The sequence below is a fragment of the Nycticebus coucang genome, chromosome 1, assembly GCF_027406575.1.
Source record: "Nycticebus coucang isolate mNycCou1 chromosome 1, mNycCou1.pri, whole genome shotgun sequence".
Lineage (NCBI taxonomy): Eukaryota > Metazoa > Chordata > Mammalia > Primates > Lorisidae > Nycticebus > Nycticebus coucang.
This window is the reverse complement of record NC_069780.1, coordinates 37,831,966-37,848,023: the sequence shown is the minus strand read 5'-3', so window position 1 is coordinate 37,848,023 and position 16,058 is coordinate 37,831,966. Positions and strand designations below refer to the sequence as shown.

General features: G+C 39.3%; 1 protein-coding gene across 2 annotated transcripts in view; it reads right to left on the bottom strand.

Moving 5' to 3' along the window:
* The window catches only part of ENPEP (glutamyl aminopeptidase), an 89,465-nt gene that overhangs the window by 39,063 nt on the left and 34,344 nt on the right, over positions 1 to 16,058 (bottom strand). For both annotated transcript variants that reach the window (XM_053566197.1, XM_053566228.1), the window contains exons 8-11: positions 14,081 to 14,146; positions 9,381 to 9,446; positions 9,096 to 9,247; positions 1,419 to 1,498 (exon numbers count right to left, since the gene is read on the bottom strand). In XM_053566197.1, the coding sequence (XP_053422172.1) occupies positions 1,419 to 1,498; positions 9,096 to 9,247; positions 9,381 to 9,446; positions 14,081 to 14,146 (364 nt within the window). The remainder of the gene's footprint in view (positions 1 to 1,418; positions 1,499 to 9,095; positions 9,248 to 9,380; positions 9,447 to 14,080; positions 14,147 to 16,058) is intronic.

Below are 16,058 nucleotides of genomic sequence, written 5' to 3'. Positions count from 1 at the left end.
AAATACTCTAAAATTAACTGTGTGATGATTACACACATCTGTGAATATACTAAAGCCCATTGGATTGTACACTTTAAAGGAGTGAATTTCATGGTATATATTGTATCTCAATAACACTGGGTTTTGTTTTGGGGTATTTTTGCATTTTTTTTTTCTTTTTGAGACAGAGTTTCACTAGGTCGTCCTCGGTAGAGCACTGTGGCGTCACAGCTCACAGCAACCTCAAACCCTTGGGCTTAAGTGATTCTCTTGCCTCAGCCTCCCAAGTAGCTGAGACTACAGGTGCAGGCCACAATGCCTGGCTATTTTTTTGTTGCATTTGTCATTGTTGCTTAGCTGGTCCAGGCTGGGTTCGAACTCCCCAGCCATGGTGCTATGGATGCCGAGCCAATAACACTGTTTTTTAAAAAAGCAATATAGGGTGGCACCTGTGGCTCAAAGGGGTAGGGCACCGGCCCCATATACCAGAGGTAGCAGGTTCAAACCCAGCCCTGGCCAAAAACTGCAAAAAAAAAAAAAAAAAGTAAAAAAGCAATATACTGGAAACAGGCTAAAAGTTCCCTTCCCAGGAGAAATAACCAATCAATATTTTAGAATATTTTCCAGAAGCAATTAAGCATATGTAAATAAAGGATGGGTTTTACCCTTTTATCCTCAGCAAGACATAGGTCAAAATCTATACCAAATGCTGTTCTGAGACTGGGTCCTCAGAGGATGGGGTAAAGAAGAGTCTAGGTTGTCTTAGATAAGAAATGGTTTTGAAAGAAGTACAATGGTAAAACTATAAAAAGCAGGAATCTTCTGGGACTGCTGCTAAAGTCTGCCGTATTTATTATTTTCTCAGGGATTTGGAGGTCTGTGATAAGGTCTCCTTGTTTTCATACAACTCCAAAATCTTTCAAATAAGGAAAAACTAGACCAAAGGAGATAGAACACAGAAATATGTTTTTTTAAGAAAAAGATTGCTCTAATTTAATAAGAGAATTTTTTTAAACCCAGACTTGTCACCTAACAGGATGTGAAATTCAATGGCTTAGTTATCTGATAAAAAGAAAAATCAAAAAGAAAGGAGGAAGGGAGAAGGAGAAAAAGGGAGGGAAGAAGGGAGGGAGGAGTAGAGAGGGGAAAGAAAGGAATAAAGAAAATTTGTGCATTAATCTCTCAGTGGCTGAGTATGTGACCCTTCTCCTTTGTATTCAGCTATTTATTATTGGGTCAATCACAGTAAATCACCGAAAAGAATATCTCAAGATAGAGAAGTTCTCATTGTAGATAAAGATTTGCAATCATCAATAAATCATTGAAGCGGTCTCTTTTGGTTGAAATTTGGTTCCAGCTCTATTATGGCTTCTTTACACTTACATTGGTTTAATGCAGTACATAATTCAAAGAAGAAATCAATCAATGATAATAATTACCTCCTTCTTCTGACCTGTTGTAGAGTTTAATATTTGACAAATTAGCTTCAGTCCATTTCACCGGAATATTCCATGTGTAACTAAAATTTTTGAAAAAGAAAAAATTAACTTTTATCAGTAAAAGATAAACATTTCAGAAGCAGAAATAATTTTAAAGCAATATAAAAGCCGATTTTCCTTACAAGTGGTTATTCGGTGTGTAATATACAATCCATACGGATAATACAATACTACATCTTCAGTGATGAAGATAGGCTGTGTCACTGCTTTCAATTTCATCTATAAAATGTAAAAAATTGTCTCCAAGATTATCTAAGGATGAAGACTACTATTTCAGTAAAATTCCTTGAAGGTTTGAAATAAAGTTATTACACAAATTATACAAATACAACACATCATCTTAGAAGAGTGAGCATTCACACACACACATGCACACACTCCAACGTGCTGTAGCTTCTGTCAAGGAACACACATTTTTAGAATCCAGGAGACAATCTATGAAACTCTGTGAAGGAAATAACACATTTTAGAAATTATGTGGAATTGATAGCACCACTCCCACCCCCAAAGCTTCTCACGCACTTCTCTAGGTATCTCCTATTTAGAATCGTGGGAACTGGCATGGTGCCAGAGAAAAACCACCAGCTAGACGGCATGGTCAAGGTGGTTGTTCTTTTTAGCTATTTAGTATTTCCTTAGTAACAGTAGGGCTGGGAGAGGTCAACTTTGTGCTTTGATTTAATACCTATATACTTAACATTTCAATCTTAATGCTCCTGAAAGAGTTCGCAAATGACTTTTTGACAGCTTGCTCTTGTATCATTTCAAGTCAGAAAATTCAGGAGCTCGAGAGAGAAGACAAATCTATATGTACTGCTGGATAGTTTAGATTTCAACTCCAAGTTGGTTTGTCAGGATTCAATTTCCTAACAACAGAGAACTGAGGAAGACGTTTCTCCTTTTCAAGATAAAATAAGTCATTCAAGAAGAATATATTTTTGTTTTATACCTAAAAGAAGTAATTTCTTGCTTTATAACTAGTGAAGGGTTGTATAGGATTGAGTTTTGCGCTAGTTCCCAGGAGGTGTTTGTTGCAGTGGAGTATTTTTTCTATCTGATCCATAAAACCAATACATCAATTGTCTCTGGGGTCCTGTAGGGCCCTGTCAGTGCTTCACCCTTATCTCCTTGGATCCCTTTGTCATTTCGGGTGCTCCTGAATCCCAGCGCACTTTCCCTCCCAACCACCCAGAGTCCCTGGTCTCTGTCAGAGGACTGTCCTCAGGCTGCCTGAGCAAGGAAAGCCAGAAGTCCCTGGGAATTTCCATCCTCCTGCATGCAGCCCAGCGAGGACTGGTGGCCATCAGAATGTTCCTTGCCTCCCCCATCAGGCTCCCTCTGAAACACGAGCTGCACTAGCTCCAGGACTTCCCTGAATGACTGAGCCAAAGTTAACCTCTCTGGAGGGCCCGCTTCACACAGCACTTTTCCGGGGTGGGTTCCTTCCCTTGCCTGCCCCACTCCCTGCTCCCTTGCCCATCTTTCCCAGAAACACTTCCGAGCGGGTCGCTTTTACAGGCTCCATCACCTCAGGTTCTTCTTTCAGGGAAGTCAACCTCAGAGCCAACGGCAGCTTCTCAGAAGACTAACAAAAAGCAGTTTTAAGGAGTCACATCCTTCCTACACGCTTCACTCTTTCAATGCCCTGCTGATTGGTGCTGCCACACAAACTAACATTTCCTTCTTTCTCATCTTTCCCCAGCATCAACCTGACTGGAAACAACAGACCAGCAGTGTCTGGGTGACCCAGGTGCACAGCCAGGATTTCATGTTTCGGTCATCCCCTCTAAAACATGGTCTCTAGGACCACACAGTGACAAAAGGGGGCAGGTGTGCTACTAAGGTCGTGCACAAAAATACTGTTCTGAGGTCTTTAGAAGTATCATAGGACAAAAATGACAGAAGGTTGAGTTGAGATAATTTTGTACTTTTAGAATTACAGGATCTAGTTTAATTTTATCTAAACTTAGTAAAATAACAGATTTGGGGGTATAAAATGTTAAGAAATAGAAATTACATAAATAAAATGGTAAAGTCTCTTTTATGGCATCTCAAATTTAGGATTATTAGAATTCTTTTTCAGATGTATAATTCATTACCCAAAACAGGTTCTTGCAGTATAAAATAGAGCCAATCTGACCAGGCTGGGATTCTAGCACTCTGGGAAGCGGAGACAAATGGATTAATTACCTGAGCTCAGGAGTTTGAGACCAGCCTGAGCAAGAGTGAGACCCAGCTTAGGTGCCAGGCAGCATCCTGGAAGTAGCTAATTTAACAATTCTGAGTGCTCTTCATTCTCCAATACCTTGAACGGTAAAGTACTTTGACAATTTTAATTTTTGGAAACACCCGAGTGTGCTGTTATTGTGACCTAATTCCCAAAGCGTTGAACTGTAAGCCAGAAAACAGGTTCTGTTACCTCCCTCATGGAGTCTGCTTTCATAAAGGTGTCTACGAAGATCTTTCCATTCTCTAGAAACATGACTATGACCATGATAGCTCAAGATGAGAACAATATTCTAAGAGGAGATCGTTCCCTGCCAATTCACCTCATTGAATGCCTTGCACACTGTTCATTCTTTAATTAGAAGTGTTAGCTCAACCAAATCTTCAGAACATTTGCAGCCCAGGCCACTGTCCAAGTCCAGGCTCATCCTTGCCAGCCACTGTCACGTGGGTAGTTTGCTGCAATATCGTCCTAACTGGTCCCTCTGCTTCCATCTTACTGATGCTCTGTTCTCCACAATGCAGCCACAGAGGAACTTTGAAAAATGTAAATGTGATGCTGCCAATAATCTCCTGAAAATCATCACTCTTGTCCAAAATCTTTAACATGCTCTGCACAGCTGCTCCCTACTTCCCTCTCCAGCTTCCTCTCCCACCACTCTTCAGTCACTCTCCGCTCTCCAGGGTCTCGGAGCCAGACTGCCGGGGTTCAAAGCAACCCTCCATCATTTACACTTGGTGTGACCTTGAACAAGTTAATCATACTCCGTATCAATTTCCTCAACTCTTAGAAAATGAAATATATCTGAAGTATTTAAAATAGGGCCCACTTAGTAAATACTCATTAAGCATTGTAAGCCATGTGTACAAGGCTCCTTGTAACTTTGGGGCCTTCATACTGCTTGTAGCTTCTGTTTTGAGCATCCCAAGTGGTCAGCCCCCTCCCTCCCCCCATACCAATTTGCTCACTTCTAATATCACATCCTCAGGAAAGAAGGTCTTCCAGGACCCTACCAAATCAGGAGACGCATATGACAAGAGAGAATGGTTACCGTGAAACTTTCCCAATGGAACTTCGTTCCATGAGAGAGAAGTCTTTCTAAATTTTTATGTGCAAAGGTTCTAGCAGTAATAAACTTCACAAATCTCATCTGCTAGAACACAAAAATGTAACTACAAAGGAAACCAACTTACAGTTAGTAAGCAATTTCTGAAACACCTTCTCATCCTATCATTCTCCTTCCTCATGTTATTCTAATTGCTGGTGAATAATAGATCGTGCAATAATTGATATATGTAATTATAAAATAATGTCAATGAAATGATCAAGAGGGGTCAAGAGGGCAAAGGGTCTCTTCAGTGAGACCAGGCAGTGGAGATTGAAGGGCACCTGAGTGGGGATCGCCACCAAATTCTCTCTACCTAGACCAAGTATTGAAAGTTGAAAGAAGGGACAATGAAAACGGGGAAAGTGTAAAATTGAAACAATGTCCTGCAAATCAGGGACACGCTGTGTTTTTCCCACTGGCCAGGGTCCACTCTAGGAGGGCTCAGCTGGGATGACATCTTGGAGTGGAACATCCAGTCCTTGGGCTGAAGCCCTGAGATTCTGGTTTTGTTTCCTTCAACTAGGAGGGGCTGGCACCCCAGAGACATATCAAAAAATAACTGTTATGGGGCGGCACCTGTGGCTCAGTCGGTAAGGCGCTGGCCACATATACCGAGGGTGGCGGGTTCAAACCCGGCCCCGGCCGAACTGCAACAAAAAAATAGCTGGGCTTTGTGGCGGGCGCCTGTAGTCCCAGCTACTCGGGAGGCTGAGGCAAGAGAATCGCTTAAGCCCAGGAGTTGGAGGTTGCTGTGAGCTGTGTGATGCCATAGCACTCTACCGAGGGCGGTAAAGTGAGACTCTGTCTCTACAAAAAATAAAAATAAAAAAAAAAACTGTTATGTTATGAAAAATGTTATAGTACATATACTAAAGACTTTTGTGTAAGTTGTATTCATATCAGTATGATGTTTAAGCCCAACCAACAGCCATGTTGGGCATACTTTGCCAGCTTTTACAACATTTAAAACATTTTTTAAAATCTGGCAAATTGGAGAAAATGACATATTAGATTTATAATATTATTTGAAATACTTAAAAAAAATCTTAACTCAGTAGCCATGCTTAAATGTCTAGAAAAGTCTTGTTTTAAAAAGGATTTGATTTTAATATGATAAAAATGTCTAAGAAATGTGACATACAATATCTGAGTTTATTGGTTTCTTTCTTTCTTTCTTTTTTTGAGACAGAGTGTCATTATGTCACCCTCGGTAGAGTGCTATGACATCACAGCTCACAGCAACCTCAAACTCTTGGGCCCAAGTGATTCTCCTGCCACAGCCTCCCAAGTGGTTGGGACTACAGGTGCCCACCACAATGCCCAGCTATTTTTTTGTTGCAGTTGTCATTGTTATTTAGCTGGCCTGGGCTGGGCTGGAACCCCCCAGCCTTGGTGTATATGGCCGGCACCCTACCCACTGAGCTACGGATGCCACCCCTATATCTGAGTTTTATTAGTTAGATTTGTAAAGATATATAGGACAAAAATTTTAAATTAGATTTCTAAATCTGCTTTTTAGGTGTTTATATTTTGAAATTATAAATGAATTTATAGAATTGTAACTAGTGATATTTAGAAGAATTTGATTACATTCATAAGTTTCTTGTAAATGCGAGAGAATTTGATTAAGTTACTCTGTGCTGTTTAAATGCTCAGGAGAGAATTTAATTTTTGTAATTTGTGGATACATTCATCATTAAATCAAAAACCAGAAAAGCTGGTGCTGAAAGCTACCATCTTCCTCCTCACCTTTCCTTCAGACCGGCCCTCCTCTCAGAAGCACTCTCTGGTAAGTGGTCTGGTTTTAGTGCTTTTGTAGTCTAACTCCCACACCTCTGTTGTTTTATTTAGACAATATTTATTAACATGTCCGTGAAAGACAGTGATGAGCTCACTTTTATCATTTTCTCTTCTCTTCCCTTTTTAACCATAATATTTAATGAAGTAAAATTTAGATTTTCCATAGGTTGCAATTGTACCTCTAAATAATAGACTCATGGTGCCATTTGTCACTTTTTAAAGGTTAGCCTTCCTGCTCTCCTGACTGTCAAATGAGGATGTCCACTGGGGGGTTGGCAAACGCTTAACACCCAGTTCTCAGAGGGCAAAATGTAGTGTTTGTCCATTTCCATGTGATACCCCTCCCATCATGACCAAGCTCAAACTACCAACATGAGGTCACAGACAGCACGATGTCCTGAAGGGGTGGACAGGGGCTTCCCTACACCACTGAATTAGTACCTTGGCACTTGCTTCTGCCTTTTCTCCGGCTTCCATCTCCTTTCTCTCAGGTACGCTTTCTTGTTACAATGTCAAGACAAGGTCAAATGGATTCTGTTTGCTTACACTCTATTAATGGCATAAAATCATCCTCCCTGCTCCATAAGTTTAGCGCCTAGTGTTTACATGCATTCTTTGATTTTGACTTTCCTAATTTTCTTTTCTATAGTTTACCAAACTGATGAGCCTTCACCAAATCCTCACTTTTCCCACCCTCTCGTCTATGCCCTCTCCTGAAGAGAACGTCTCTTTTTCCTTGGCATTGCCTTCCTTTGCCCCAGTCATTCTGCTCTCATAGAAACATGTAGCACCAGGCGCCTCACCTGCCCTGGGTTTCCTAGGTTGGGCGCACTGTTTCCCTGATCCCATGTCCCACATCTTTTTCTTTGGTGATTGATTTATTCCTTTCTCTCTCTCTCCCTCTCTCTCTCCTTCAGCCCTCCAGTCCCACTTGGGATTGTAGCCTTAAGTAAATTTCTAAGAGTCACATGGAAAGCCTTTTCTGGGGCTACATTTCTGAAAATGTCTTTACTTTCATACTTGGTTTAGTTTGGCTCTGAAATTCGAGGTTGGAAATATTTTTTGTTTCCATATTCTGGGGACACTCCTCCATTCTCTTCCTACAGTCAAGGCTGCTGGGGAGAAGCTGCGTGCCACGCTAACTGGTGTGTCTTTGGTTATAGAAATTTTGCAAGGCTGTATCTAGGTATGGTTTTTCGTTTGTTTCTTTTTGTTTTCCTCGGTCGTCTTTTAGAAACCTTGGGTGCTAAACTTTGCGTACTTGTCTTCTCTTTCATATTTGCCAGCTCTATGTGTGTTTATCCTTTATTTTTGGAAAATTCCCCAAATTTATTTCTAGTTGGTCTATTAATATTTTGATGACTAAAAAGTTAATCTTTCAAGGCTCTTTTGTATATTCAGTTTGTCCTTTTCAAGACATTCTGCTCTTAGTTAACGAGTAGAACAGCATCTGTGATTTCTGAACATATTTCATAAATTTGTTTTCACCTTCCTCAATTATGCCTCTTATAGAGTCAGTGGGTTTTGTTGCTATTGTTTGTTTGTTTAACGGGTTGGTTGTCTGGTTGTTCCCATGAGGTTTTAAACTTTTAGGCTTCTAGATGTTTTTCATATATGTTATGATCCTTAATTATCCAATTCATAGTTTTTACCAAAGAACTAAACTGATTATTCTTGATGGTTGGTCTGTATCTCTCTATTATTGAGAAAGAAGGTGTATTTTTGCCACAGGCTTCTCTGCTAAACAGGTCTGACTGGGAGCTTTGTGCCGAGGGGGCTGGCAGCTCCAGCCCACGCATCTTACAAATGTCATAATAAGGAAGGCTTTGCTTAAGGAGTACCAGCCACATGGAAGTCCTCAGCTCTCCTCCACTATTTCAGTCAATTTCTTAAAAAAAAAAGCCCTCTGTATTCTTGCCTGAGGTCATTGCCAGAAGCTCTATACAGAGAAAGAATGGTAGTAGAGAGAAAGTGTGGGGCAGGAGCAAGTCCAACTGCTGCCTTTGTCCTCAGTCTGGACTTGAAATTATTTCCCTATTTTCAGCTACTCTTCTCACTCTTATTGTCCACGCTTCACACCGATGACGAGCCTAGAGCCTGTCTAGGGATAGGGAAGTCCCTTTGTTATTGTCCGATTGTATCTTCCTCAGTTTGTTTCTGTCCTGTCAATATTTCTCCTGTTTTTCTTCTTCCAGAATTCTATGATGCCTGCACCCCCATGGCCCTTTCCTTCCTTTACTCTTATCGGTTTATTTCTTTTGGTACTTTCAGTGATATCTGGGAAGAACAGGACAGGAACGCGTGCACTCTGTTCCCCATTTTGAACCTAGAGATCACTCAGCTATTTTTGAATTCCTTTGTTCTCCCAAGAGAACTGTGCCTTCATACCCATCTATCATGTACTCAAGAGCAGGATCTACGCAAACTGACAGTATTTCTGCCAAATTTCTCCTTGTCTTTTGAAATGATTATAAAGCCTTACCCAAGAGCTGATGGTGGCTGGGAAGGATCAGCTTTTGAGTCTAACAGAAAGCGTTTCTGTGCGATCTTCCGAGCATCAGTCACAGTGAGCACAGGGTAACCCATCTGTGTGGTCCAGGTGTCCATGACTTCTTTTACTGGTAGATTACTTGCCTAACATTGAAAAAAAGATCAATCAATTAACAAATAAGGGGAAATAAAAGAATAGAACGGTCAGAGAAAAAGAGAATTGGGAAATTATTTGTAAATTTGACAAAGAAATATTTGGGGACATACTCTACCTTACCTCTTCCAGTGCTGCCCAAAAATCTGAAGTTTTTGCATTCTTGAATTTGTGTTTTTCCAAATATATCTGTAGGTAAAAGGTAAGTGTTTTGGAAGTCAATGTTCGCTTTTCTCATACTTCAGTAGTATGAACTGAACCACAGTCACCCCTGCTCAATTCTGCCTCTGACACAAAAACAGCCATAGACAAAATGCCAGTGAATGAGCATGGCTGTCTTCCAAAAAAAACTCCATGCACGCTGATGTTTGGATTCCATGCAATGTTGTTGATGAATCATGAAATACTTTTCTTTTGATTTTTCTCACCATTAAAAAATGTAGGAACCCTATTGAGTTCAGGGGCCTTAAGAAAATGGATGGAGCTGGGCGCAGTGGTGTGTCTATAGTCCCAACTACTCCAATGGCAGCAGCATGAAGGATAGCTTGAGACCAGGCACATGAGGCTGCCGTGATCTATGACTGTGTCTGTGAACAGCTACTGCACTCTGGACAAAATAGCGAGACCCCATCTCTAAAAAAATAAAAATAAAAATAAATGGCTAATAGGCTAGATTTGGCCTGCAGGCAGTGGTTTGCTGACCTCTGCTCTAAGGAAATAAATATACACTGTATATACCTTTTGAATAATAATATTAATGATGATGATAATGAATGGAGGACATTATTCACTTTTAAGAATGTCTTCACTCTTTAAATATTTAAATAGTACAAACCCTTTACAGAAAAGTCTCCCACTTTGGGCAATTGTGATCACAAAACCTCTTTCTATACATGAGTTTTCAGATGTAGTATGATATACCCCAGGAAAAATTCTAATCCCATGCCTGGGAAGCACTTGTGGTTTCCCAGGAAACTTTCCAAAGCTCCTGTTGTATCACTTCTCTGTTACTTTCTAGAATTGTCCCCTTTTAAATGTGGAAGTCTTTGATAGAAATAGAACCATCTTAAATGTTCCTAATTGTTAACTTTACGCGTATAATTTTCTTGCTAAGTTGCTATAATCTTTCAGTAGCTTCTGTATCTAAGTCACATTATCTTCCAAATTTCTCTTCTTTTCAGGCACAGAAAGATAAAGCCATTTACCAGGACTCCCAGGAAGAGGGTTAAAGCCAGTTTGGAAAGCTGTCTCTGTATTTGTTCTTTTGGTTAATTCACTTCTTGGAACTACCACCAGGGGGCAGGCAAAGGAAGGGAGACACCACAAAGACCAATTTTAGGTATTCATTCCAGGGAATACTTGGTACAATAATAATTATAACCATAGCTGTGTGTTAATGACAATTTCTATTGAATAATATCTTTTAAAAATTAATTTAGTGCAGGTTATTTGGATACTCACAATGTCCTGAGCTTAGAAACTTGTCATCTTGGAACTGGCAGTAATCTTAAAGATTATTTAATACAGCTCCCACATTTTTGAGAGAAAGAAAACTGCTCTGCCTAACTACCTGGGTACACATAGAGGTGAACTGATTTGCCTGCAATTAATATAAGAAGTCTGAATCCTGGATCAGTGAATGCTGTTTTCATCATGGTTGTTATTGTTTTATTTAATCACAATCTCTTGCTTCTCCTGAATTAGAGAAACTAGAAAATCTTTAAGGCTATAGTCCCATGGAAATTTACAGTTTATATGTTTAGTATGTTAAAAGGTCCTAATTTGGGCCGCACCCGTGGCTCGAAGGAGTAGAGTGCCGGCCCCATATACCGGAGGTGGTGGGTTCAAACCCAGCCCCAGCCAAAAAACTGCAAAAAAAAGGGGGGGGTCCTAATTTTATATTATCTAGATTAATACTTCTGGATACTCTGTATTAATTTTTTTCTTCACCTTGAATAATTATGATGTAGTCATTCCAGTCAAAATTACCTGTTATAGTTAGTTCCTCATCAGGTGGGGTCAGTGAGAAGAAAAGGAAAAAAATGGTATTTCTATGCTAGTATCTCGGGAAGGGAAAAGGCCTTTTCAACTGAGCCATTCCTCTTATCAGGGATGCTACTGATAATAAAAGAAAAAGAAAGGACAAATATATTTCTCAGTTTCTATCCTATAACTATACTTGTTATGAACGTCTTGTTATCTACTATACTTTCTTATCTATATGGATATAGCCTTAAAGATTTTCTAGTTGTTATTTTTCTGTTATTTACCCCTGTCCTGTCCCTATTTTGCTGTCTGAGATTGAGTTTGGGGGAAGGTGATGAGCAAGAAAGAGAACAGACAACGGAGCATCCCCAGAATTAGTAACATATCAGGCTAGCTAATAGAGAGTCCTTTGAGGCAGAAAGTTCGCATTTTTGAGGGAACGACTTTCAACTCCACTTTCACAGGTTGAGGGATTTAAGGGCAATAATCACTGAGTGATGATAACAACTCAGGAGATACAGTTCAGCTGCTTGAATGTTGTAAGGAAAGTTCCAGTTGGTCTGAGAGCTTATTAAGTGGCCTATATGGATATAGTGGCCTATATCCATCATATCCCATTTTCAGATATTAGCTAGTGTTTGAATATTGAAGAAAAAGAATGTTTTGTGTTTATTTGGTCAATTCATTCCATAGCACTATAATAATATGAAAAATTAGTATCTTTTCATCCTAGCTCAGTTTCTAGCACCATCTATAGTCAGAGTTAGGAAGACTGCTCTTTAACTTGAGAAATATTCATTTTATACAAGACTGGATTTTTGTTATTAATTACAACAGATACTGAGTTTAAGAAAATGTGGGAGTATTATTAAGTTGTTAGAATAGCTCTTCACTTTGAAGGTCTCTTTTGGAACTTCTCTAAAAAAGTTAACACAAGAGATTATTTCATTTGAAATAAATTCTGAGGATACAAAGAATTGGCTGTTTCGCAATTACAATTTAACTTAGAAAGAAAACTATGTAGAAGGAATTTTTAACTTAATTCTTAATTTTATTTCTATGTTCTGTATTATTTATTATAGACTACTCACTCACTAATTCATTTAAAAAACATTTTGGGGGTCACCTAACGTGTAATTTTTCAACAGGGCAGAAGACAGATTTCCTGATTGAAGTGCTTAAATTGAGAGAAGAAATGACAAGATTTGAGTTTGAAGCTGATAGAAAAGTTGCAAGATAGTCTCATGTTCACAGAAGCATAAACATAGCTTCTCCCTTTGCACCTAATGTATACACAAAGTATTTTATTAATGGACAAAGGAGAACAATGTAATCATGTAGAATACTTGCCAAACATTTCCTAAATCCTGGATTTATCTATTACTTAAATAGTCACCGAGGTATTTTAGTATTGGGTAGATGCGGTCCGTTTTCTTTCAAGGCAGTACAGAGAAGGCTAAATGCCACCTAAGAAGACACGGTGGTAGCGAGAGCCGTAGGAATGGTGACCTTGTCCTGGGAACGACGTCCAGAAGCAGGACTGGTCCTCTCAGTGGAAGCCAGAAGGGGGCGCTGCTCCTCCCTGTTCCTGCTTTTGGAGCTGAATGTCGTTAGCGCTGCTCTACCTGACTCCTCGGTCACCAAGCAAGGAGGATGGAGGGTAAGGAAAGAGTAGGAAGACATTTCCACCTCTAGGTTGGAACAAAGGCAACCTGTGGACAGGGCAGTTAAAACTGAAACATCCGCTTAAGTGGGATGTGTGAAGTGCTTTAGAAAGTTTATTGTCCTTTCTCTTCCCAGAAAGAAGCAAGGGCTTAGCACCTGTAGCACAATGGTTACAATACCCACCACATACACCGAGGATGGCCCAAGCCAGCTAAACAATGACAACTGCAACAAAAAACAATAGCCGGGCGTTGTAGCGGGCGCCTGTGGTCCCAGCTACTCTGGAGGCTGAGGCAAGAGACTCACTTAAGCCCAAGAGTTTGAGGTTGCTGTGAGCTGTGACACCATGGCACTCTACCAAGAGTGACATAGTGAGACTCTGTCTCAAAAAAAAAGGGAAGCAGGCCCTCTTTATTAATTGACTCCATCGTAATAAGAATATTAAATTAATCATTATCTAATCCAATAATGGAGGGGGGGAAGTCTTACATTCACTGTAGGGAAGACCCTTATGGCTACATTTACATTTTTATATCTTATCATGTTGCCATAAATCGAATTGTGTTCCCTCAAGTTTGTTTGTGTTGAAGCCCTTACCCCAATGTGCTATTTGGAAATATAGTCTTTGGGAGGTATCCAAGGTTTGATGATGTCACGAGGGTGAGATCCTTATGATAGGACCATTGTTTTTACAAGGCACTGGAGAGAGTATGTCTTGCCATGGGAGGACACAGCAAGATGCTGTCCACCTACATGCACCAGCCAGGAAGAGGACCCTCCCCAGGAGGCAAACTGGGCAGCACCTTGCTCTTTCCCTCACCAGCCTCTGGAACTGTGAGGAAATACATTTCTGTTGTTTATTTAAGACTTCCAATCTATGGTATTTTGTAATGGCTGCCCAAGCTGACTAATACACACAGAAAGGATATCAAAAATAACTACGTAATCTGTTTTAACTTCTCTGTGCAAATTCTACTAACTAATAATTACAGATATAATGTAGGTGCTCCACTGAATGTGAAATCAACTTTTTATTTTTTGCTATATGATCTATCCCTGAGTAAGGAAATTAAAAAGGGAATTATTCTCAACTAACCACATATTTTAGCATTTATTATCAGCCATATATCAGTGAAATTTAATTTTAATCCACTAGAAATAGTAAATCATACCTGACACCCCTTTTGAAATTTCTCAGGTGTAATCCAGTCTTCAAGCATTCTCAAAAGGGAAGCTCCCTATGATGGAAAAAATGGCAAGTTAAAACACTAGAGCAGTGGTTCTCAACCTTCCTAATGCTGTGATGTATTTTCATTGTTACAAAGGGGTCACGACCCACAGGTTGAGAACAGCTGTACTAGAGGCTATATAAAGAACAATATCAGTTATCACTACGGTGACCAGTGTTTCATGATCCTATTGTGAGATTATTTCTTCAAGATGATTCTGCTAAATTACATGGTGCTATTATTTTGGGATAAAAATACCACCTGACACACTCCTTATATCTATGCATCTAAAAAGAGTGGAAGATGCCAGGCACAGTGGCTCATGCCTGTAATCTCAGTGATTTGGGAAGCTGAAGTGGAAGGATTTCTTGAACCTGCAGTTTGAAATCAGCCTGGGAAACATAACCGGACCCTGTCTTCAAAAAAGTAAGAAAAATTAGCCAGGTGTGGTGGCACATGGCTGTAATCCCAGTTACTTGGGAGGCTGAGGCAGGAGGATCACTTGAGCCCAGAAGTTAGAGGCTACAGTGAGCTATGGTCATACCACTATACTCCAGACTGGGGAACAAAACAAGACTTTGTCTCTAAAAAATAAATAAATAAAGTAGGCAGGGCATAGTGCCTCATGCCTGTAATCCTAGCACTCTGGGAGGCTGAGGTGGGTGTGTTGCCTGAGCTCAGGCATTTGACACCATCCTGAGCAAGAGCGAGACCTTGTCTGGGCAGTATAGTCTTGGCTATTTGGGAGGCTGAGGCAAGAGGATGGCTTGAGTCTAGGAGTTTGAGGTTGCTGTAAGCTACAATGCCATGGTGCTTTACCCAGGGTTACAGAATGAGATTCTGTCATAAATAAATAAATAAAATAAGACGAAGCTAAAAGGTAAAGAGATATTTTAAAATGGCCATCATTTCAGTAACTCCAAGCTCAAATAATTATGTTGCACTTCTTCAAATAAACCAGCAGATGGAGCTTTCCTAATGAAAGAGAAACAGACTTTAAAAAAATCATGTTCTTTAATGAATCAAGAAAGTAGTGTCAGGGTAAAATTCTAGCAACTTATTAAATATATTTTAATAATTAAACTAAGAATAATGTTTATCAGAGGGAAGTAGAGAAATTATCTGGTCAAATGGCTTAATATAGACAAATAATTTAGGCATAAAATCCTCTTCAAAAATGGTATATTTCATTTGGTTTTCTTTCATCTGATGAATACCTCTGCTCTCTACTTTCTTTTCATGTGTTATAAGATTAATACCAAACTGTATTATTTATAAAATTTTAAATCAATTTTCAAGTAGCTTCGGAGAAAACATTGGCTCCCCACTTTAGTTAATAATTTTTACTATACTTTATTAAGTATTCTAAATTATTTTTGTCCCTAATTAGAAGGTGAAAGGCTTTAAAGCATTTCTTTGTTCCTGATCTAATATCTTAAACCCATAGAATATCTAGGATTCATGGAAAAACTGATTCAATAAATAAAAACTTGTCCCGTGTAAGGTAAACTGTATTTGGATTAGAAATTTTCATTTTAAAGGAAATAGAAAAGGAATCATGGAGAATGTGAATGAAAGAAAATACACCATGGGAATATATGAAAGGGAAAGCCAAAAGATAAATTTCAAATACTAACATACAGAAAATTTTTCTATGCAAGCCAATTATATCTACTATTCACTTTAATAATTATCTTATTTTTGACTTCAATAAAACTTTAGGTATCACTCAGCATAACAAAATGTTTTGCTATAGCTTTTGGGCAACCTAATGTAGTGAGTAAACCATGAGAAGCTGAGGCAGAAATAAAAGTTTCAATTATGTTAGACATAGATATGGACGATATTTGAAGGAGAAACTGTGGGAGATACTGTAGGAGTGAAGGTGTCACATAAAACTCTGCCTTACAGGTTTTCAGCA